Genomic DNA, 20,508 nt, shown 5'->3' with positions numbered 1-20,508 from the left:
TCACCAGATTTGATCCCTTCTGACATTTTTCCTGTGGGATGTTGTCAAAGACAAAATCTACTGAACAAAGCTCCGTAATGATGTTTATCTTTCTTCCCATGGTGGGAAGATGTGACACAAGGATTGGAAAATGGAATTTGAAGAGTGAACAGCCTTTAGGAAGACCACTCGAGCTTGCAAAAAATGTATAGGCATCCAATTAGCATTCCCTGGTAGAGGCATCCCAGGGGATTAGCAATAAACTAATCCCTTCTTAAAGAGAAAGCAAAACTTGGAAGGAGCCATATTGTTGACTCAGTTGATTCCAAAAGAATGAATATTTTCTAAATTTTAGATATTATTCATTCGCGGCAATGCAAATCAAGAATATACTTTGTGGGTGTTTGTTTTGTAGTTTTTTACTTTTAGCTGAACACACACACCAACAGGAAAAAGGGCAATGCTAGTAGTAGTAGTATTGTATGGGTTAAACCTCTATACCAGTATTTTTTTTAGCAAGTCTGAGAAATTGTCTTGAGATAGATGGCGTGTCGCATAGTCTCTTTCCAGTCGGGTAACTGGACAGTGTAGGATCAGATGGTCTATGTCCTGGGGATGGAGGCTTCCTTGCACTTTGGGCAGATTGGGGAGTCTATTTGTCTCCACCTATGTTTGTTTACTGCAGTCCTTCAGTGTCTGATCCGGTTTGCGGCTACCTACTGCTTCCTACTATTTGTAGCAAAACCTGGGAGGTGCAAAGTTTGGTCTTCAATGATTTCATTGATGAGTATTGTTTCTTTATTCCTCCTTCCATGTCTCAACTGAGTTGAAATTTTTGATTTTTAGTTGTGGAAGAGCTTTTGGGACTTGCGTCTGGAGATATCTGTGGCATCTTTTAAAATTTGTTGGATTGGTAAGTTTCTGATGTCCTCCTCAACATTTTTAATCCATTTTTGAGTCACCTCTTCTTTCCATATGTGGGGTGGTATGATTGAGCTTGCTGCTGGTAGCCATTGTATTGGGGTTGACTTCAGACATCCTGAGGTAATATGCATGGTTTTTCAGAGTTTTTGTCAATTGATCTTGCTGTCAATGTTAATCAAGTATATACTAACTTTGTGGGTGTTTGTTTTGTAGTTTTTGACTTTTAGCTGAACATACACTCACCAACCCGAAAAATAGCTTTCAACAACGGCCTAAACTTTGTTTGCTTAAGTGCCGAAGGAAAAACTTCATGACATCATCAAACTTAAGGAACAAATAATAGCTACCATTGCTCAAGTGTTAGAGTTGTCAACCAAAGTATGTCACTCAATCCCTGAGAGAGTTTGAAATGTTTTTATGGAAATCGCTCCAGACAAAGCATAAAGCAAGTTGATGTAAGGAGCTAAGACAAAAATATTACTTCAAGCCCAAAAAGTTCTAACGATAAGTAAGTGTGAGATGGAATATTTTGACCCAGAAAACAGCAATTCTTACTTTTTTGTCAGAAACATTGCTCATTAAATGTGAGAACTAAAGGACAAAATAGGGGAAGTGAGAGTTATACATTTGCTGCTTTAATAAACATCATGTTTTATGTGTGTCCATTGTTTTTATTGCTTCTATATTACATTTATTATGTTTAAATAAAATTATATAGTTATTTATGGCAAACTGTGCGAATAAAGATATGTGGTTAATATATGGAATTAGTCAATAAGCATGTGAACAGACTAGTTAAAATAATAAGCAATTAATTTGTTTGTTTAGCTACTTATCCATTATTCTATATATTAGCAATTCCATTTTGTTTGAAAATTTCATGTAATGTTTTAAATCTCACTACACACATATACATATATACACATACACATATACATATATACACATATACATATGTACACATATACATATATACATACTTTTTATTTTCAGTTCCATATCTCGATGTCATCTGCAACTACCAATGCACAAAAGATGGTTCACGATGCCAACAACGGATGAGGGTCACTATCAATAACAACACTCTTTGACAGTTTTTCTCCATGCTGAGAAGATGCCCCAGGATTTCCAGAAATATTTATTTTTTAATGGCACAAAGGTTTTCTTGTGATGTTAAAAATAAAAAACCGGGACATTTCTGGAAACGGACCGGAGATACAAGAAACTTTCAAAAGATCTTCATTCAAATCTTCACACGAACTGCGATGCTTTTTGTACGGCTTTGATTGCCTTTGTTAGAAAGAGAATGATTTGCTTTCCTGCCCAGACCAGAACATTTTTCAACAATGACTTTGAAAGCCTGAAACCTTGGATGTGCAATAACACGGATGATAATTTTACTGGAGACGCATCCATTCTTACGATGTGTTTATTCAGTTTGCGTATTTAGTGATGGAAACGCTGGTTTCAAACTTAAGCATGATAGAGCAACGGACAGGTGGACAAAGCCTCTTTATAGAGATACATGGTTGATTTGAAAAAAAACAAAAACATTCTTATCTGTTTCTATCACACTATAGAAATTGTGGAATCACTTTAAAATAATTAAGACACTACTAGTACGACTACGACTACTATTACAGAAATCATAGAATCACTTTGAAATATAAAATAAGTTCACTAATACTACTTCTACTACCAATACTACCACCACCACCACTACTACTCCTACTACTACCAATACCACCACCACTACTACTACTACTACAACTTTACTCCAGAAATCATGAAATTACTTTCAAATAATTATATAGTCACTACAATAAGAAAACAATACCGCTACTATTACTGCAGAAATCTATATAAATAAAACAGCAGATTTATGTGTGTCTGTCTGTCTATAATTATTTAATTAATAAACTCTTAAACTACTGGTCACATAACACTAAAATTAACAGGAAATAGAAATCATATACCAAGGATGGTTTATAACGAGTAAAATCTTTGCTTGGATGGATGGATAACGCTTACAGACTTATATTGGCAAGTTGAAATGCAAATTGTTCATTTCAACTTGGGGACATATTTTTACTTCTTTCTTTCTACAAATGCTCAAATTCAATTCATTTCTTCAAGTCGTTTAATATTAAATCTTTCTTACGTGTCTCTTGATAGCTACATCGGCAGGAGACGCAGCTGGATTGCCAAATGTTTTGGTTTCGATTCTAGCTGATTGTACCCAAGTCATTTGTTTAACTTTTAAAATCACTACTATATAATAGGTACATAGCGAATTGGCTCTGTGATAACAAATACGAAATCTACATAAAATAAAATGTATTTAAACATATCTTATGCCTAACGAGGCTGCCCTCCCCGCCCTACACTATTAAAGAACTTCTATAATTAACTTACTCATTTTTTATTTCAATTTCTTTTCATTAATAAATATTGGCAAATAAATAATATTTTTAAAAAGTGGGGTTGGATTTATTTTTAGCAAAATTTTTAGCTGGCGTTTGTGAGAGGTGTTTGGTCAGAATTCAAATAACGTGCTACGCAAGTAATATAAGTTGAAAGAAAATTTTAAAATATCCATATAACATTTAGAGACATGACAAATACTTGCAATCACCACGGCATACGTTGTTTGATGGCAGATGCATTATGGCTTCCTTTGAGAAGTTTTCTCTTAAAAATTGATCGAGTATAACTGAATATTTTAAAGCATCCATTTGTATAACGATTAATGAAGACAGTAGATAGCAGATATGTATTGTCGCTATAAAAAAGATTTTGTGTAAAACTTGACCAAGTCCATCAACAGATTTTTACAGCATGTCCTCGTTTTGTTTTTTAATATTTTACTTTAGTTAGTTTGAAGGCATCAAGGGACCCTCTTCTGTAACTTGCACTTGATTCTGTTACATGTAAAATTTATATCCGAGGGCTTGTTTGAGAATAGATGCTGTCCATTTAATTGATGCTATTTATACTTTACTGCAGCTTGGTCCTTCATGGGTAATGTCTAAGTAATTATTTAGTTTTTTTTTTTTTCATTATTATCATTAAACCAGTTGTTCCTATCACAACTTTAGTATTCCTTTTAGGGACCATGTAATTTTTAAGTCGCTCTTCAAGTCTTGATATTTTGTAGTTTTTTTTTTTTTCACATCTGGCTCCGTTTAGAACATAGTCATTCAGGTTCATCTTTTTTTAAATTTTTTATTTAACTTCAGTAAGTTTTAAGATATCAAGGGAGCTAAACCCTCCTGGAGCTAACACTTGATTCTGTTATGATTCAAATTTATATCCGAGGGCTCTTTTAAGAATAGATGCTGTTCCCTTTATGGCTGCTATTTGTATCTCGTTACAGCTTGGTCTTCCAGGAATTGCTTCTAAGTATTTCTGAAGGTTCTTTTTTATTAAACCAGTTGCTCCTATCACAACCGGTATAATGTTTATTTCTTTCAGAGACCATGTTGTTTTTGTGTAGCAATCACAATTGTCAAGTAAATATGTGTACAATGCAGTTAGATTCAAAGTTCGCATATGAAACTATAAATTAGTTTTATTGCTTCTCTTTTTTTTTTTCCTCATTTAAACATAATTGTAATATATTTTACTTTGAATTTTAAAAAATAACTGATTTAATTTTTTCTTTTTGTTTTTCGGTTCAAGCTTTACAAAGATTATATTGATTATTTAAGGTTTTATAGGATTGAAATATATTCCATATTATCTGGATTCTTTGGATTACTGTTCTTATCTTGACTGTTATTCAGACAACGTTTCAGTCAATATAACCTCTGACCTTCTTCAGGTGTATCTTTTCAAACTTGGGAAGCTGTACAGAATTTCGAATGAAACCCTTTATCTGATCCGCAGGAGTAACACGTTCTCATTCCGTCAGCCAAGTCCTAATTGTATTTTTGAGTTTTATTCACTATGAGGATTGAATCTTCAACCTCTAGTAGAATGTGACTTATAAGTATTATATCAAGTACTTTATCCACTATGCCATGGGTCATTCAGAAATATAAAACATATTAATCTTCTAACATATTATGATTGACAACCTCTGGATTTCATAGACAGTGTTAATATGAATCACACGATCAACTAGTGGCGCCATCTAACAACTGAAAAATGCCATTGAATATATATAAGTGTTAACCAGATCAAAGGTTACTTAACTCCAGCAATCCAACAAAGAACTAGTTTTTCAATGTGATTTCACTATAAAGGATACGTGTATACCTTTATGTCTATTCTAGCTGGTTTTGACTGTTTTGGCTGCTTAAAATACTTAAAACATTAAAAATAATAAACATTTCATTCATAACTTTGTTGTAAACACGAAAACAAAATCTTTAATTGATATAAACATTAACATTTTGGGGTAATTTTTACAAAAATTTACTTTTTATCATAAAAGAAAGAAGAAATCAATTTGCCTTCCTGCTTACAATTTAGAAATAGATCACAATAAAGTTGGTCCTTCTAAAAAGAAAAGAACATTTGAACACAAATACTAAATATAAATATTTTACCTCACAAATAAAACAGTGTCATGAAAGAGAATTATTTGTTACATTAAAATCAAAGTAATTATTGAATTAAGAAAAAAAAAGAACATGAAATGATAATTAATAAAATGTCCTTTTTCAAAACCAATATGCAAATTAGTTAAACTTGTGACTGTTATCGCAGAAATAGTACTTTAAAAAAGATTGTGCGTCTATTATGTAAATTTGAATAAACTTGAAATAGGATGTTTTGACTTTATCGTTAGCACAAAAAATTGGCCCAACTTTTGCATTTATTCATTTAGACAATCTAATTTATTCATTTAGACAATCTAATTTATTCATTTAGACAATCAGTTATAATTTAATTTTTATTAATTATTAGCTGTACCCAGCCACGCGTTGCTGTGGCTCAGTTTGGTAAAAGCAAGTATTAGAGCGATTTGTGTTGTGTGCACACATACACAAACACGACTGTAATAACTTGTAAATATGATTTACATAATGTGCATAAGCACCATTTTTATTAATATCATCTACGATTTATTTAATGAAAAATAAAAATAATTTTAACCTATTTTTCTCTCATCTTTTCTACAATTTTATTAAGATAGTGACATAGGGAATTATTCAAATGATAAAATTTGGTATTCAATAATTTTTCTCTTTTTAAAAAATAATCTCTTTCAGCTAATATAAATTGTTAGAAAATTTATTTGTTTTACTCTATTTTTAAATCAACAAAAAATAAATATATTTTTTGACTGAAAAATTTCACTTTTATGAGTTGGACTTCTAGATTAACAGATTTACATTCTAGAACGAGCAGAAAAAAATCCTTTCTACGTTTATTTTGTTAAATATTTTTGCTAACACCACATTATGTAGATATTGGTTTGTAGTAGGAATTTAGTGACAAGGATATTAATATAAAACTCATATTAAACTTTTTTTTTTGTCGTATTAATTTTTTTTTTTGTCGTATTAATTTTTTTTTGTCTTATTAATTTTTTTTTTTGTCGTATTAATTTCTTTTTGTCTGGGTAATTAATATTAAAAGTTAGACAAAACAACGATGAGTACAAATTAAAATTAATTGTAAATTATTATTATTTATTGTGAAAATATACACAAAGCAAAAAAAAATACTGCTGATTCCAAAACAGAAACGAACATAAAAACAAAAACGATCACAAGAAAACAATCTGAAAATGACCATGTACACGGACCAACCCATCTACTCCGACATGGATAATCAGTACAACTACCACAGATGTGGAATGCCCTCCTATCCATCCAGCAATCAGCCGCATGCCGTCACCTATAAGTCCCCGTCACACGTCACCAAAAAACCATACAAGTGTGAGGTGTGTCGGAAGGGCTTTACACTGAAGGCATATCTAAATAAACACGAGCTGGCCTCGTCGGCAGGCAAGCACTTTAATTGCTCGTACTGCGGAAAGGTATTTAGCCAACGTGACAAGCTGAAGAACCACGAACATATACATACTGGGGTGAGGCCATTTAGCTGTGATGTGTGCGGTAAGGCATTTAGTCAACGGACGCACCTCAACAGTCACCGACGTATTCATAGCGGAGAGAAACCCTTTTTGTGTTTGGTGTGCCACAAGGCGTTTGCACAGAAGTCGCACCTCAACAACCACGATCGAACACATTCGGGCGAAAAACCGTTTATGTGTCCGATCTGTCATAAGGCTTTTAGCCAGCGGACGCACCTTAACAGTCACGAGCGTATCCATTCCGGCATAAAACCGTTTGTTTGTTCGGTGTGCCAGAAAGCCTTTGCACAAAAGGACCACCTCAACAACCATGAACGAATCCACTCTGGTGAGCGTCCCTTTGCATGTGACGTGTGCACAAAGGCATTTAGCCAGCGAACACATCTAAATAACCACAAGCGCATACACACAGGCGAGAAGCCATTCAAGTGCGACATATGTCAGAAGGCGTTTAGCCAGCGAACGCATCTGAACAAGCACCAGCATACGCATAGTGGGACGAGGCCCTATAGCTGCGAGGTGTGCAAGAAGTCCTTTTCGCAGAGGTCACACTTGAAGAAACATGGATACGCCCACACTCACTCACACAGCCACTCTCACAGTCACCATTCTCATCCGCAGTCACATGACCATTCCCACGGTGGTTGCATGAACGAACACCGACCAGTGTGTTCTCATTGTCCCAGCCATGGACACTGTCCTTGTCATTCACATAGCCATTGTTGCCACCACAACCACCACGGTCAACCGCAGGCACCCCAGCCACAAGTATCACTCCCACAACCACCACCAATTCTGATGCAACAACAGCAGCAACAGCAACAGCAGCAGCAACAGCAACAGCAGCAGCCTCAACCAGCGCCTCCGCTGCCCACATTACAACCAGGTATGGTTCAGTCCCAGCCGCAACCAGTGATGGCCACAGTAGCGATTGTTAACTCCTCATGCAACCAGAACCAAATAGTTGGGCCAACGTCTGATCCTAACCAGGGTTGGGTTCAAGGATATGGTGTAGATTCATCTCCGTGGGCTGCCAATAGTGTGTGGGGCAGCCCTCCACCTGCTCCCTCTCAAAACATATCAGAATGTAATATAGGGCAGAAACAGTAAAGGGAAATGAGGAAACCTGGCAAAAAAAAAATGTTAAAACTTATCTCCACTCTATGTATATCATATATTTGTGCATAAGTCGGTCTTATATATATTGACTCTAGTTTTTAATGTCGGTAAATGTTTTAATTTCTGAGGAATTGAGCTTTAACAATGTATGAATTTTAACCCATCAAAACTCTTCATTAACATCCACTTCCATCCCCATTGTGAGTAAAACCAGAAGTTTGGTGTCTTTAGTTGAAATTTGATAATTTATTTTTGCACAAGTCTATGACTCTATTTCCCGATGTGGGGAAAATCTGACTCAACAAAAAGATGTGCTCTGAATTGGGGAAAGGATTATAAAAAATTGCTTCAGTTGCAAAAAATTTCTCCTTCACTGAGGAACAAGAACAGAAAAGATTAAATGTTGCATCAGAATTGGCGAGTTGCTTTTTTTTTTTTTTTTTTTGACTGACTTTGGAGTCAGTAGTCAGTTTTTTTTTTTAATCCGCCCTCAAATGTGGTTAAAATAGAAAGGTTTATTTAATTAATCTTTTACATTAAGTGTTGCATTTTAGCATTGAATAACCCCAAAGGGTTGATATGCCATAAAACAAAAACATGCAAATACAACCCACCTTTCATTTTAACATTGTGAGATGAAGAAAACATGTATCGATACACGGTGATACCCCAAAAAAATGCAACAATTCGTGATGAAGTATCATTTGTTTTTGCAAAAAACTATTTTCAATTTTCGTTTCTCAAAAATCGATCAGTGCTTGTTTAGATAGACTTGACAGATCAATATTTTAAAAATATGTTGTTTTAAGCAAAAACAACAGTACATAATGATCATGTCGAGAATAGTAATATATCCAAAAATTATTAAAATTCATCAAGTAGAAAATTATTTATAGTTGAAAGTAATTTTTACAGAAAATTGGGAGAAATTGCATTTTCCCTAGATATAAACACCTTGAAGATTGCAATTACAGGAGACATACTTATTTACCTTTTTGCCAATGTTAGGCTGATGATTTGTTTTAGCCGATAGCGATAGACTTTTTTTTACTAAAAACACAATAGCAGTTATTCTACTTGATAAACCTTCCAAATTTTTAGATATATTATTATTTTTCGACATGACAATTAAATACATATTTTTTTTGTTTAAAACGACATATTAAAAGAAAATCAATTTTTCGACTCTATCTTAACAAGCACTGATCTGTCTTATAGACATGTAAATTTTGTGTGGCAGAAGTCCTCCCCCTCCATATACCACCAGCTCAATAGTTCATAATGTGCTCGATTCAACCTCCTTATAGCTACTCATAGCTGCTCGCACATTAGCTCCAAACATTGTTTCACTATCATGATTCATGAACTATTTGAGTTAATACACTAAAATAATTCTTTAATGGTAAGATTAATTTTTGAAAAAAAAAAAAAATGTACATATTATTTCATAACATGTTTTAAAACTGCAGTTCACATAAGCTCAATAATTAATAGGTTATATCAATTTGAGCTTTCATATATTAATATATGTCATATATATTTTCTATATTCAAAACATTATTAGAATTCAAAGTATTTAAATCAATTTCTGAAAATAACGTTTCCTATATGTATGCACATTTCAGAGATTACAACTTTGTTTATTATTAAAATTACATTCTTGTATAAATATATATTGTATGATGATGATTGCAACGTCTTGCCAGACGAGTGCCACTCCCTCGGACACTTAAAGTCCATGAGCCCAAATGCCTGAGAGAGTATCTATACAAAGATAAAGTTACAGAGTCTTAGCTTTGTATGACAGCTAAATCTCTCTCTCGGTTCAAAATGTTAAGATCCAGCAACAAGCAAGAGCAAGATAGCCAGCAACAAATTAAACTGCAGACCAGCTTAATGCGGGTACTGGTCTCCCGCTTTATGTTTTTTTAAATCAGAGATTTGCTTCTCCTAGAAAGGTTGCCTTCACCACGGCTTACGGGAGTCCTCTCCACCCCAACTCATATATACATACACACAAATATACACGGTGCTAGTTGGCCGTTGACCCCGAAAAAGGGTTCATCTGCCCTTTGAAAAGTCTTGTTTTTAATCCTTCAGGGAGACTAGCTGCCCTCCTCACCAAACAAGTCTGGTGGGGGAACCAGTTTAGTCGCCGGTGACCCGACCATGAGGCAGGTAGTACTGGGTTACATGGTACTAGTAGCATATGAGATGACCTGACACAATAAATATAAATATATATATATATATATATATATATAATTGAAGAATTTTGAGAAATCGGCTTATGCAAGTGCTGAGTCTATTTCTATTTAACAATTTTAGTTAAGGCTTTCTTTTTTTTTCTTTTCATCCTTATATAGTTCAATTCTCTTTTGTAATTATAAACTTTTTAGAAATCAGATTATATAGGTGCTAAGTCTGTGATAAGTTAAATTTATTTATTTTTTTTTAATTTAAACTTCATTCTTTATATATTGTTTTACTCAAAGCTTCTTACGCTATATTTCTACAGTCAAGCAATGTCGCAGTTCACAAAAGCCATGTCAGCCAACAAACCGAAAGTCCAAGACCTGAGTCTCGCTTCGTCCTAATTTTGGCTCATTAGTTAAACACATCTAAACATCATGAGTTCGGATGTGTTTGAGCCTAAATGAGTGTGAAACTTGAGTCTTGGACTTCCAGTTTGTTGTCTGTCATGGCTCATGTGAGCTGCGACGTTTCTTGACTGAACATAATTATATCATCTCTCGCATTCTAAAAATTATATATATATATATATATATGTATATAAATTATTTATTTAAAACCTCTATATTACAAATTTCAGAGACTTACCATGGTTTTATTGCAGGGGATCTGCCTATTAAAGGATTTTAAATATCCAAAGAAATCATCACAGACTCTCAAAATGAAAAACAAATTTTGTGAGTCACTGATGATTTCTTTGCATTTTTAAAAGCCATTGCAATAAAACCATGGTACATCTCTGAAATTAGTAATGTATTGTTTTTTGAATAAATAATTTGTATTTTAGCTCTCACATTTGCGATCAAGCACTTTATTGATTTTGTTTCAATGCACCCTGATGCCCTATAAATATACGAATAAAATATACTATTTTAGTTAATATACTAAAATAATTCTTTAATTCTTATGGTTGAGATTAATTGTGTAAAGAAAAAAAAAAGAATGTTGATATTATTTCTTAACTCCGAGTTGTTTCAATATTGCAGTTCACATAAGCTCAATAATTAATTGGTTATATCAATTATAGCTCTCACTTATTCATAGGGTAAAATTTATTATAGAATAAAGAACTCTACAAATTTTTTTTTCTTGTAGACCTGTTTTTATAGGCATGTAAGTTTTATGTGGTATAAGTATTTTTTCCTATATATGCCACCAGTATATATAGTAAAAATATCTGCTAAGGAGACAAAATTGGAAAAATATAGCATTTGCTAAGCATAAGTTGTCTCTTCTACATTTGCGCAAATATAAATTTGTAGATTAAACAGCAGTCTTTGGATGAGTATGGTTATAGATCACATGGTAATGGATAACCTTGGATAACTATGTTTAATTTTGATTCTTGCTAATGGTACCTAAGTTATTTTTTTTACTTTTGAAATCAACTATATATTGTGTACAATATAAGAATCGATAGAAAATTGGTTATACATTAATAATAAATACATAATCTACATAAATTAAAATATCATATTTAAGCATATCTTTTGACCAGCCAACGTCAAGCGACCTGCTAGTATATATATATATATATATATATATATATATATATATATTTAAAAGAGTGTAGCCATCAACAATTGTGGGTTTTTCAGCCTTTTATCATTTTTTATTTTTAAATATTTTTATAACGCGTTTCAAGCTTTGTACAGCTCTCTTCAGATATATTTTTATATAAAGGTTTTTTAAGTGAAGGGTTATTCTGAAGAACATTTTACATCTAATGATTCTGAGTGTATTTTTCAGAGAAATGTCAGTCTCAGACTTTTGTCGCCAATGGTCAGCGTGTTGTGGGGTCCAATTAGAGTTAAGTTCTTTTGGAGGGGAGGGGGCTATTCATGAATACGTGTTTCTGAGTTTACTTATCATAAGCATGGCTAAACTTTTAACAAGGTTTGAACTCGTAACAACTCGATAAATAACCTGGTGTTTTACCATCAAACCATGGTACCTCGTCAAATTTTATGCACAATTTTTATCGCTTTTAAATGTAAGATCTATTGTTGCTTTACTTATGTTTTTTATTAGCGATTCTGTGTTATTTGATTATTACGTTCATCTGAACGTATTGATGGGGTTATTTGCCCTTTGTTTATATTTAAATGTTTAATAAATAAAATTAATAATAACAACAAAAAAACGTCTCAAATAAAAGGGGCAATGCGAAGAATGTAAACGAAGGACAGATTACTCATTCAGGTGAACGTAACAATTAAATAACACAATTGGTAATAAAAAAATAAATAAAATCAACAATGGATCTTATATATATATATATATATATATATATATATATATATATAGATATGTTTTTTGGGTATGCTCAAAAGAAATATAAGTGCTTGATCAATAGAATGTGAAAGCTAAGGTACAATTTATTTATTTATTTATTTAAAAACTATATTAACATATTTAAGAGACTTGACATGGTTTCATTGACATAGTTAGACCATTACTTATATATATATATATATAGTGAATGAATGACAAAAGTCTATATTCCAAAGTTCATGATGTTGACCATCTTACAATTTATTCCTTTAATTCAGTTGACATTTACAATTCTTGACAGTATTTGTTCGTAGCACAAAATCAATCATTTAATTATTATATCAATTAGTGAATCTATTTTGCCCTTAACTCATCAGAAGAAATAGCAACAATCAATCCATCAAAAGGAAATAAAGTGCGTTTTAACATGATTAAAATTCGAAAATTGGAAGAGAAGCTGTAAATATATTTATAATATGTTTACATTACGCCATTTTGAATTCGGAAAGAATATAAACTTTTGTCATTCATTCATTCTATTGCTCTGTAATTACATTGAGCTTCTTAAATAATGATTGGTATATATTATAAGGAAATAAAGCATATTTCCACAGAAATATATATATATACATATATATGTTAATTGACTAATAATTTAGTTCAAGTATATTTTAACATGAACTAAAAACCAATATTGTTCCAAAAGTGCTGAATGTGTGCATAGAGCTTATAAATAAAATTATATAAATATTGTCAAGGGTCTATGCAAATCGATCAACATTTCTATGTCATCGTCAGGACTGCAATATACATACATACATATATATATATATATGAAAGTAAACTTCTTGATATTGGGACAGAATCAAACACAAAAAGCAGATCTTGTGCACACAAAGGTCTCAATATCATTTCACACAGAGCTTTTTAACAATAATAAAGAATTAAATGTTAATATATTACAATATGATGCCCATATATGTTTAGTAGACAGATCCCACTCCCCTAATCTCAAATTATAAAAAAGAATATTCAAAAACCAGTTCAAGATTATAACTTTAACATAAAATGATAACTGCTTGCAAAAAAACGTTTGGGAACACAAATATTTTTTTGTTAAACATTTATCAAAATATCTTGAGACAATTTTATGTTAAACTTGCATAAAAAAAAAATGAACACTTTAATTTAACTTTTTCAAGTGTTTTTTTTTAAATCTAAATATGTTTACTTGATAATAATTAGAATATATTTTCCAAAATGCTTGAATAACATGAATTTAGAGAAGCTTATGTTGTCGTTTAATTGGGCCAAAAGAATATTCCATATTACAGTAGAACCTCGGGATATGGTGGCCCTATATACAGCTTAATCGCGTTGATACACCAGTTCTTGTCAGATCACTGAAGTGAAGCAACGCTGGGTGACCATTTGGGAATTCTAGGCGTTGTATGTGCTCTCCGCATTTGTTCCTAGTTGTCCTGTACATATACTTCACTTGCCACTGGTATTGAACAATGTCGACTTGGGACAGGTGTGGTTGGAGATTGCGCACCTCCTGCCACAAAATTTCATGCACAGGCACCCCTACGTGGGTATTCATAGTTTGTCAAAGACTGAAGGAACCTTGTCATTTCGGTGGCCCTAGGATACGTGTTTTTTCAGGTTACGATGTGGAATACAATGTTTTTCTGGCTCTTGATTACGGTATTTGCCCTGCCTTATGGTGTTATTTATAATGTTATTTAATTATATACATATGTATTATCTACTGTATTATATACTGTTATTAATTTTTAATGCTGTATTCCGGTGTTCTACTGTATTTGATTGGATAAATATATTCTCCAAGTGCAAACAACTGTTTACAAATAATAAAAAAAAAAATTTGACCTATTAGAAATCATTAATTTATATTCAAATTTTCTTGTTTTCAACTTGAAAAAATTTATTCAATACATATATAAGTCAACATTTGATAAGCTATGATTATTTAAAAAGTTCATGCATTTACTGAATAACTTTTTCAGTTGCTGAATTTAAAAACCCTCTGATTAGGATGTCTCAAATTTCATGAGATGTTTTGCTGGCTTGACAGGCCAAAACTATACTCAGGGCATTCCCTTAAATAATGGTAATGAAGAGCTTCATGATAATCCTCTGTGTGACACATCATAAGTTAATAATTCAAATTCAAAATCTAAAAACAATTACAAGTCAATGCGACATTAAAATGGCCTGATGATACGGTTCGTACAGACTTAAAAAAATCCTTGAATTTTGACTTTTGCCTTGAAAGACTTTACCTTGAAAAATCCTCCAAAATATGGAAAATGTCTTGAAAGGCCTTGAAAATTCTATTCTTTATGTCCAGTAAAAATTTGTGTTGAAATATTAAAAATAAAATAGAAATACTATTAAATTATTTTTAAGTATAAATAAAAATGCCATTAGAATATCTTTTAAATATTGAAAATAAAATCGAAATACATTGTTTTGAAATTGCATAGTAGTATTATGAATACAAGAATTGCATCCCTTTATCACAAAATTACCTCAGGTAATTTTGTGATGAAGGGACGTAACTCTCTTTTTTTCTTTTTTGACCTGGTCTGCTTAGTTTTCAATTATCACAATTTTTTTTTCTCGGGGTGAAGGGGAGTAGCGGCAGCCGCCATAAATATAAATCGCTGCCCCTCTCCCAATTTTTCTGCGGAGGGGACCCTCCAATGGTGAATTCTTTTTTATCACTTTTTTGAATCGTTGTGGATTGTAAAACAAGCCCCAAATTTTGTTTTGAAAACTTGAATTTTGTCTGGAGAAGGCTTTGACAAACTTTGAACAGTCCTTGAAAATTGGCATTGAAAATCTGTACAAAAATTGGATGAGTTTTACTCTTATCAGTTAAACGAAAGAAAAAATGTATTTACAAATTTATTCAATCCCTACTGGATGGATGTTCATCTGCTGGAGCAGACGAAACCCATCTGATCACCTTAGGAATAATGGATGACACGTCCTGGGAGTTTGTTTGAAGTGAATCTGGTTTGCGCAAACCCAACCCCATTCTCAACCAGTCTGATCCAGTGACAGGGCAGGTTCGAGACAGCTGAAAACCAGGTGGGATGCAGAAGCTGCCGATAGTGTAGACGTCCTCCTATATACAGCGCTTGTTATTCCCAAATGGTCACCCATCTAGTATAGGCCAGACTCAATGTTGCTTAACTTTGGGAATCTAACAAAAATCGGTGTGCTAATATGATCATGCTGTATTGCTGTCTACCATGGAATAAAAAAAAAAGATATAATTAAAAAAAAATTTTTACTAATGAATCACCATTTCTCAAGGCTGAAAGCTATTCGAGGATAATTGAATTTGGTACAAATTACTTGAATTAGATTGCATTTTCAGCACTGTTTATGCTAGCAGTTGAAAGGAATTTATTTAGCATGACACTGTATTTGACATAGTTCAAAACGTTATGTCTTTCAGAATGTACAAAAACAAAAAAAAACATATTTCCAAATTGACTTGTACAGAAAAACATTTTTTTTTTCTACATTAAAACATTCAAAGCCATTTATATTTGCTTATCACAAAATATATTCTGTGAACAATGTGCAAGTTTATTTGCCAGAAATTAATAAAGAAAAATTAAATTCTCGATTTTCTGGAGGGGATGGGGCTTCTTTATCAATAAATTTATTTCTAGTATTAACCTTTTATGACCTGGATTATGATGTAAATGATCAAAAATATTTATTGTTAATTTTAGATGACGGCATACTGAATGTAAGCAATGGACAGTTGCAATCTGGAGGTATCTGGCGTCTATCCAGATATCAACTAATACATACAAGGCGTGGTTGAATCAATTCCCACTTTATTTATGCCGTTGTATTCATTTATTTAGAATTGAACTAATTAGTTTAACCAGATCATAAAGGGTTAATTTACTAGAGCGTTTCTATATTAAAAAAAAAATAGAATCCCCTCAATACCATCCATGAAATCATTAATAAAATTCACCAATACACTCTTTTAAGTAATACACAGATACATCCATCAACCAAAATGCCATTCATAGAATCATTAATAAAAGTTACAATCCTTTCTGCAATCCAACCATATTTGGTACAAATAAACTTTAATCTATGTCTGACTTGTCCACAAAGTTTCAGTCATGAATTTCTAAGTTTTTTGTTTTGTTGCTATGCAACTATGTGAAGGAGCGGGAAACTTTGGTGATCATCTCATCAGTGTGATACTATGTGGCCCCACCAACAGGCGCAACCCCAAACGTGTATGCTGTGGATTTTTTGTTCATCTTCTTATGGTCATATCGTCATTTTCTCAAAATGATGGAGATGCATGCTGGTCCACAAGCATAAAAATAAACTAAAACACAGGAAAAACACAAATGCTGATGCTTCACATATATGTTGATTGGATTCTGCATGTGTGTTTCTACCCGCTAATGTTCACATGCACGTTCTGTCGAGGCTGGGTGTGTTTATTGTCATCAGTTCATCCCTCCATCTCCCTTGAACATCCAAGTGACCAACTGCTCTCCGCTGTATCCAAAATCCAATTGCCTGCACCTGAGTTCACGCCTCAACTGACTAAGCATCAGACATCCTCCCATCAAGTGCTGTTCCTATTGTTCGATTCTTAGTCCATTGTTCAGTCCTTTTGCTATCACCATTTGTCACACCCTAATTTAAACCGTACCCTTATTTCTCATTGTCTGTGTTAAGAACAAATTCCTATCCATTGTCTATTGAGAAGGTCTTTTATTACTCGCTAAACCTACTTCTTTTCTTTTGTCATCCTTTATTTTTTTTTCCTACCTCTCAAGCACTCAATGACCTCAGTTGAACATAGTATCCACCAAGTTTCAATTATGAATTTCCAACAGTTTTTTGCTTTCTTACCATTCAACTTTGTGGAGGGGGAGGGAAATTTTGGTGATCGCCTCATCAGTAGGGCATCGCCTCCTGAATAGACTTTACAGTTGCTGGACTATAACGTGCCCCCTCAGTTGTGTTATTTCATAGATAATGTCTATCAAAATAATTCCCGGACTATTCCTGAGCTGAAGAGAATCATCATGGACAAAAGCAAGACAATGCTAAGACAAAAGTGTGTCAGAGTTATTGAAAAAATTTTGTGTCGTATTCAGATGTGCTTATTTTCAGTTGATGCTTGTCCACCCAGTTTTAGTCATGAATGTCCAACACTCTGTTCTTTCATTATTCAATAATAAGCACACCTGGATACGACATACACAATCACCAATAACTCTGACATATTCCTCTCATAGCACTGCCTTGATTTTGGTGGTGATGGCCCTCTTAAGGAATAGTATAGAGATTGTTTTGATGAACATTATCTTTGTGCTAAATGACAGATAAAACTCTACAGAGTTAAAGTCTACTTAGTGTAAAGCCCATTCAAGATCACACCTCTTACTTATGAAACAATCACCAAAGTGCTCCCTTACTTATCACTGAATAAAACAATAAAACAAAGACTGTTGGGTATTCATCACAAAAACTTGGTAGACAAGTCAGATGTAAACTGAAGTTTATTCATACCAAATATGATTGGATTTCAGAAAGGATTGTGGATTTTATTAACAATTCTTTAGGTGGCAAGGTTTTTTTTTCTCTTGAGGGGGGAGTATTAAGTCACCCCATACCTTATACATTTCTCTGTATTATAATTATTTTATGATTTTATATAAATGTAGTAAAAAAATGTTTGGATCAAGTGTAGATTCTGCACTCAAATTATGCTAGCAGCTGAAAGGGACAGATTTAGCATGACACTTATTTGAGATACTGGAAATACGTTTTGCCCCTTTAATTTCTTTTTTTTTTTTTTTTTTTATCATAAAATTTGGTTGTGTTAATTAAAAATATGATAATGAAATGTTTTCTGTACAGACTCAGAAAATAAAAAAAAAATATCCCCGGTGATTTCTTGTCTGGAAGCCAAAAAAAAAAAAATAAATAAATAAATGAAAAATAATAATAATAATACCCACCCTTACACACACACACACATAAATGAATTCTTACAATTTTACTGATTGGATAATTTAAAAAGATTATACAAAAACTTTCATTTTAAATGTGATTGTTTTAAAAAATTAAAGTTGTCAGCCATATTTGATTTGATAACATTTATTTCAATGGTTGTGGAATTGAATAAATCAAAATCAAATTAGTAAAATAACTCAAGACATTTTATTTATCATTGACACAAGCAGTTATCATTTTATTTTCCTTGTCTCATATTATGTATTTGCTATTTTTATTAAGATTCGAAGAATAGCAAGAATGTATGAAATGAATATTTAATAAAAAAAATATTGATGATTTCTTTTTTATATCTAAAGAGTCAAGATCAACTTTATGACAATTTCCACCGAATGATCATAGTTAGTCTTCCTTTGAACCTGAATCTCAATCCTATGTAACATTTAGTCAAATAAAATGATTATTTCGATTATTCAATCATTATTAAATTCAATTTGCTTGTTAAATTGAACAATTTTTTGATATTGTTATTTTTTTTATTTGTTCTCATCGTCAGATGATTTTGAGTCCGTACTCATTTGATATTTCGTTTCAGAATTTTTGAGATGATAATTTTAACTCAAAATTATCAAATGTCATTTCTTTTTATTGTTAACATATATGATGCTTTATTTTCATAAAAAAAAGTAAGAATAAATTCATGAGTTTTTTTTAGTACTTAAAACTTACTTTAGCAAAGGTTTGTTTACGCCAAATAACAGATTTTCACTAAAATTTAAAAATATATATGTAATGGGTTCATTATATTCTGTGATCGTTAATGAATAAATATTGAAAATTTTAAATAAAATACTTATGAAATACGTTTGAAAGCCAAATTACAACGCAATATTATAAAAATAAACAAACATTTACTTTGTGTTATTTGAATTTATTAGACTACTGCTCTCATCTAGAGTGTGATTTTCACAACGTTTTGGTCGATGTAACCTCCAACCATCTTCAGGTGTATCTTGTCGAACTCAGGAATTTGGACAGAATTTCGAGCGGAACCCTTTATTTACTTCACGGGGGTAGCATGCTCTTATTCCATCGGCCATGACTGGATAGAGGTCCTAAGTAACTTGCAATTTTATTCAGGATAATATCACTTATACAAATGATTTTTTCCAAGTACTCTAATCACTGCGCTACGAGTCCTTGCGGACAATTCTGGTATGAATTTTAGGAGTCTTCAATATCAATTTGTTTAAAAATAATATTTCGGCGCTATACACTATCTTCCGAATTGGAAAATACAACCCTGATTGAAAATTTATAAAAATCGGTTGATCCTCTGAATTTGGGTGAATTTTTAAATGAAGGGAAGGAGGATCAAAATGATTATACATTTTGAGGATCAGCCATTCATTTTGCACGTAACTAATTTTAACCATTTGGATTATTCAGATCACTATTCTCTTATGTTTAATTTGTGCGGATATACTACATAATCATGGTCAAGATCAAAGTGTAGTATCTGTTCTTCAGATGCTGCACTTCCATTTCTTGTTCTCTTTCGGTGGAGGAGAAATCCTTCACGACTGAGACAATTTTTATTTTTGTACCTTTTCTCCACGTTAAAAAACGACCCTGGTGTCTAACTCTGTCCCGTGGGGAGGCATAGTAAATAGGTACTACATAATCATGTGGACATAATCATTTTTTTTTTTTTCACATGGTATTCACCACTTATCAAGGCCCGGAGGCCACTCAGGGATAAGGGTTATTGCGTGTACCGTAATCAATGGGATAATATCATAGTAATTGTTAGTAATGGACATTTGATAAAGTGTCTTACTTAAGGGAGCAGTTTCTCAGGAATT

General features: G+C 32.5%; 1 protein-coding gene across 1 annotated transcript in view; it reads left to right on the top strand.

Moving 5' to 3' along the window:
* LOC145243055 (uncharacterized) overlaps positions 1-20,508 on the top strand; it is a 56,235-nt gene that overhangs the window by 6,117 nt on the left and 29,610 nt on the right. Inside the window, exon 2 of the mRNA XM_080106161.1 lies at positions 1,897-8,059. Within this exon, the coding sequence (XP_079962287.1) occupies positions 6,644-8,059 (1,416 nt within the window). The 5' untranslated portion in view covers positions 1,897-6,643. The remainder of the gene's footprint in view (positions 1-1,896; positions 8,060-20,508) is intronic.

This window comes from Euprymna scolopes, chromosome 21 (assembly GCF_053919585.1).
Source record: "Euprymna scolopes isolate OS-2025 chromosome 21, ASM5391958v1, whole genome shotgun sequence".
Lineage (NCBI taxonomy): Eukaryota > Metazoa > Mollusca > Cephalopoda > Sepiida > Sepiolidae > Euprymna > Euprymna scolopes.
This window is presented reverse-complemented; position numbering and strand designations above follow the sequence as displayed.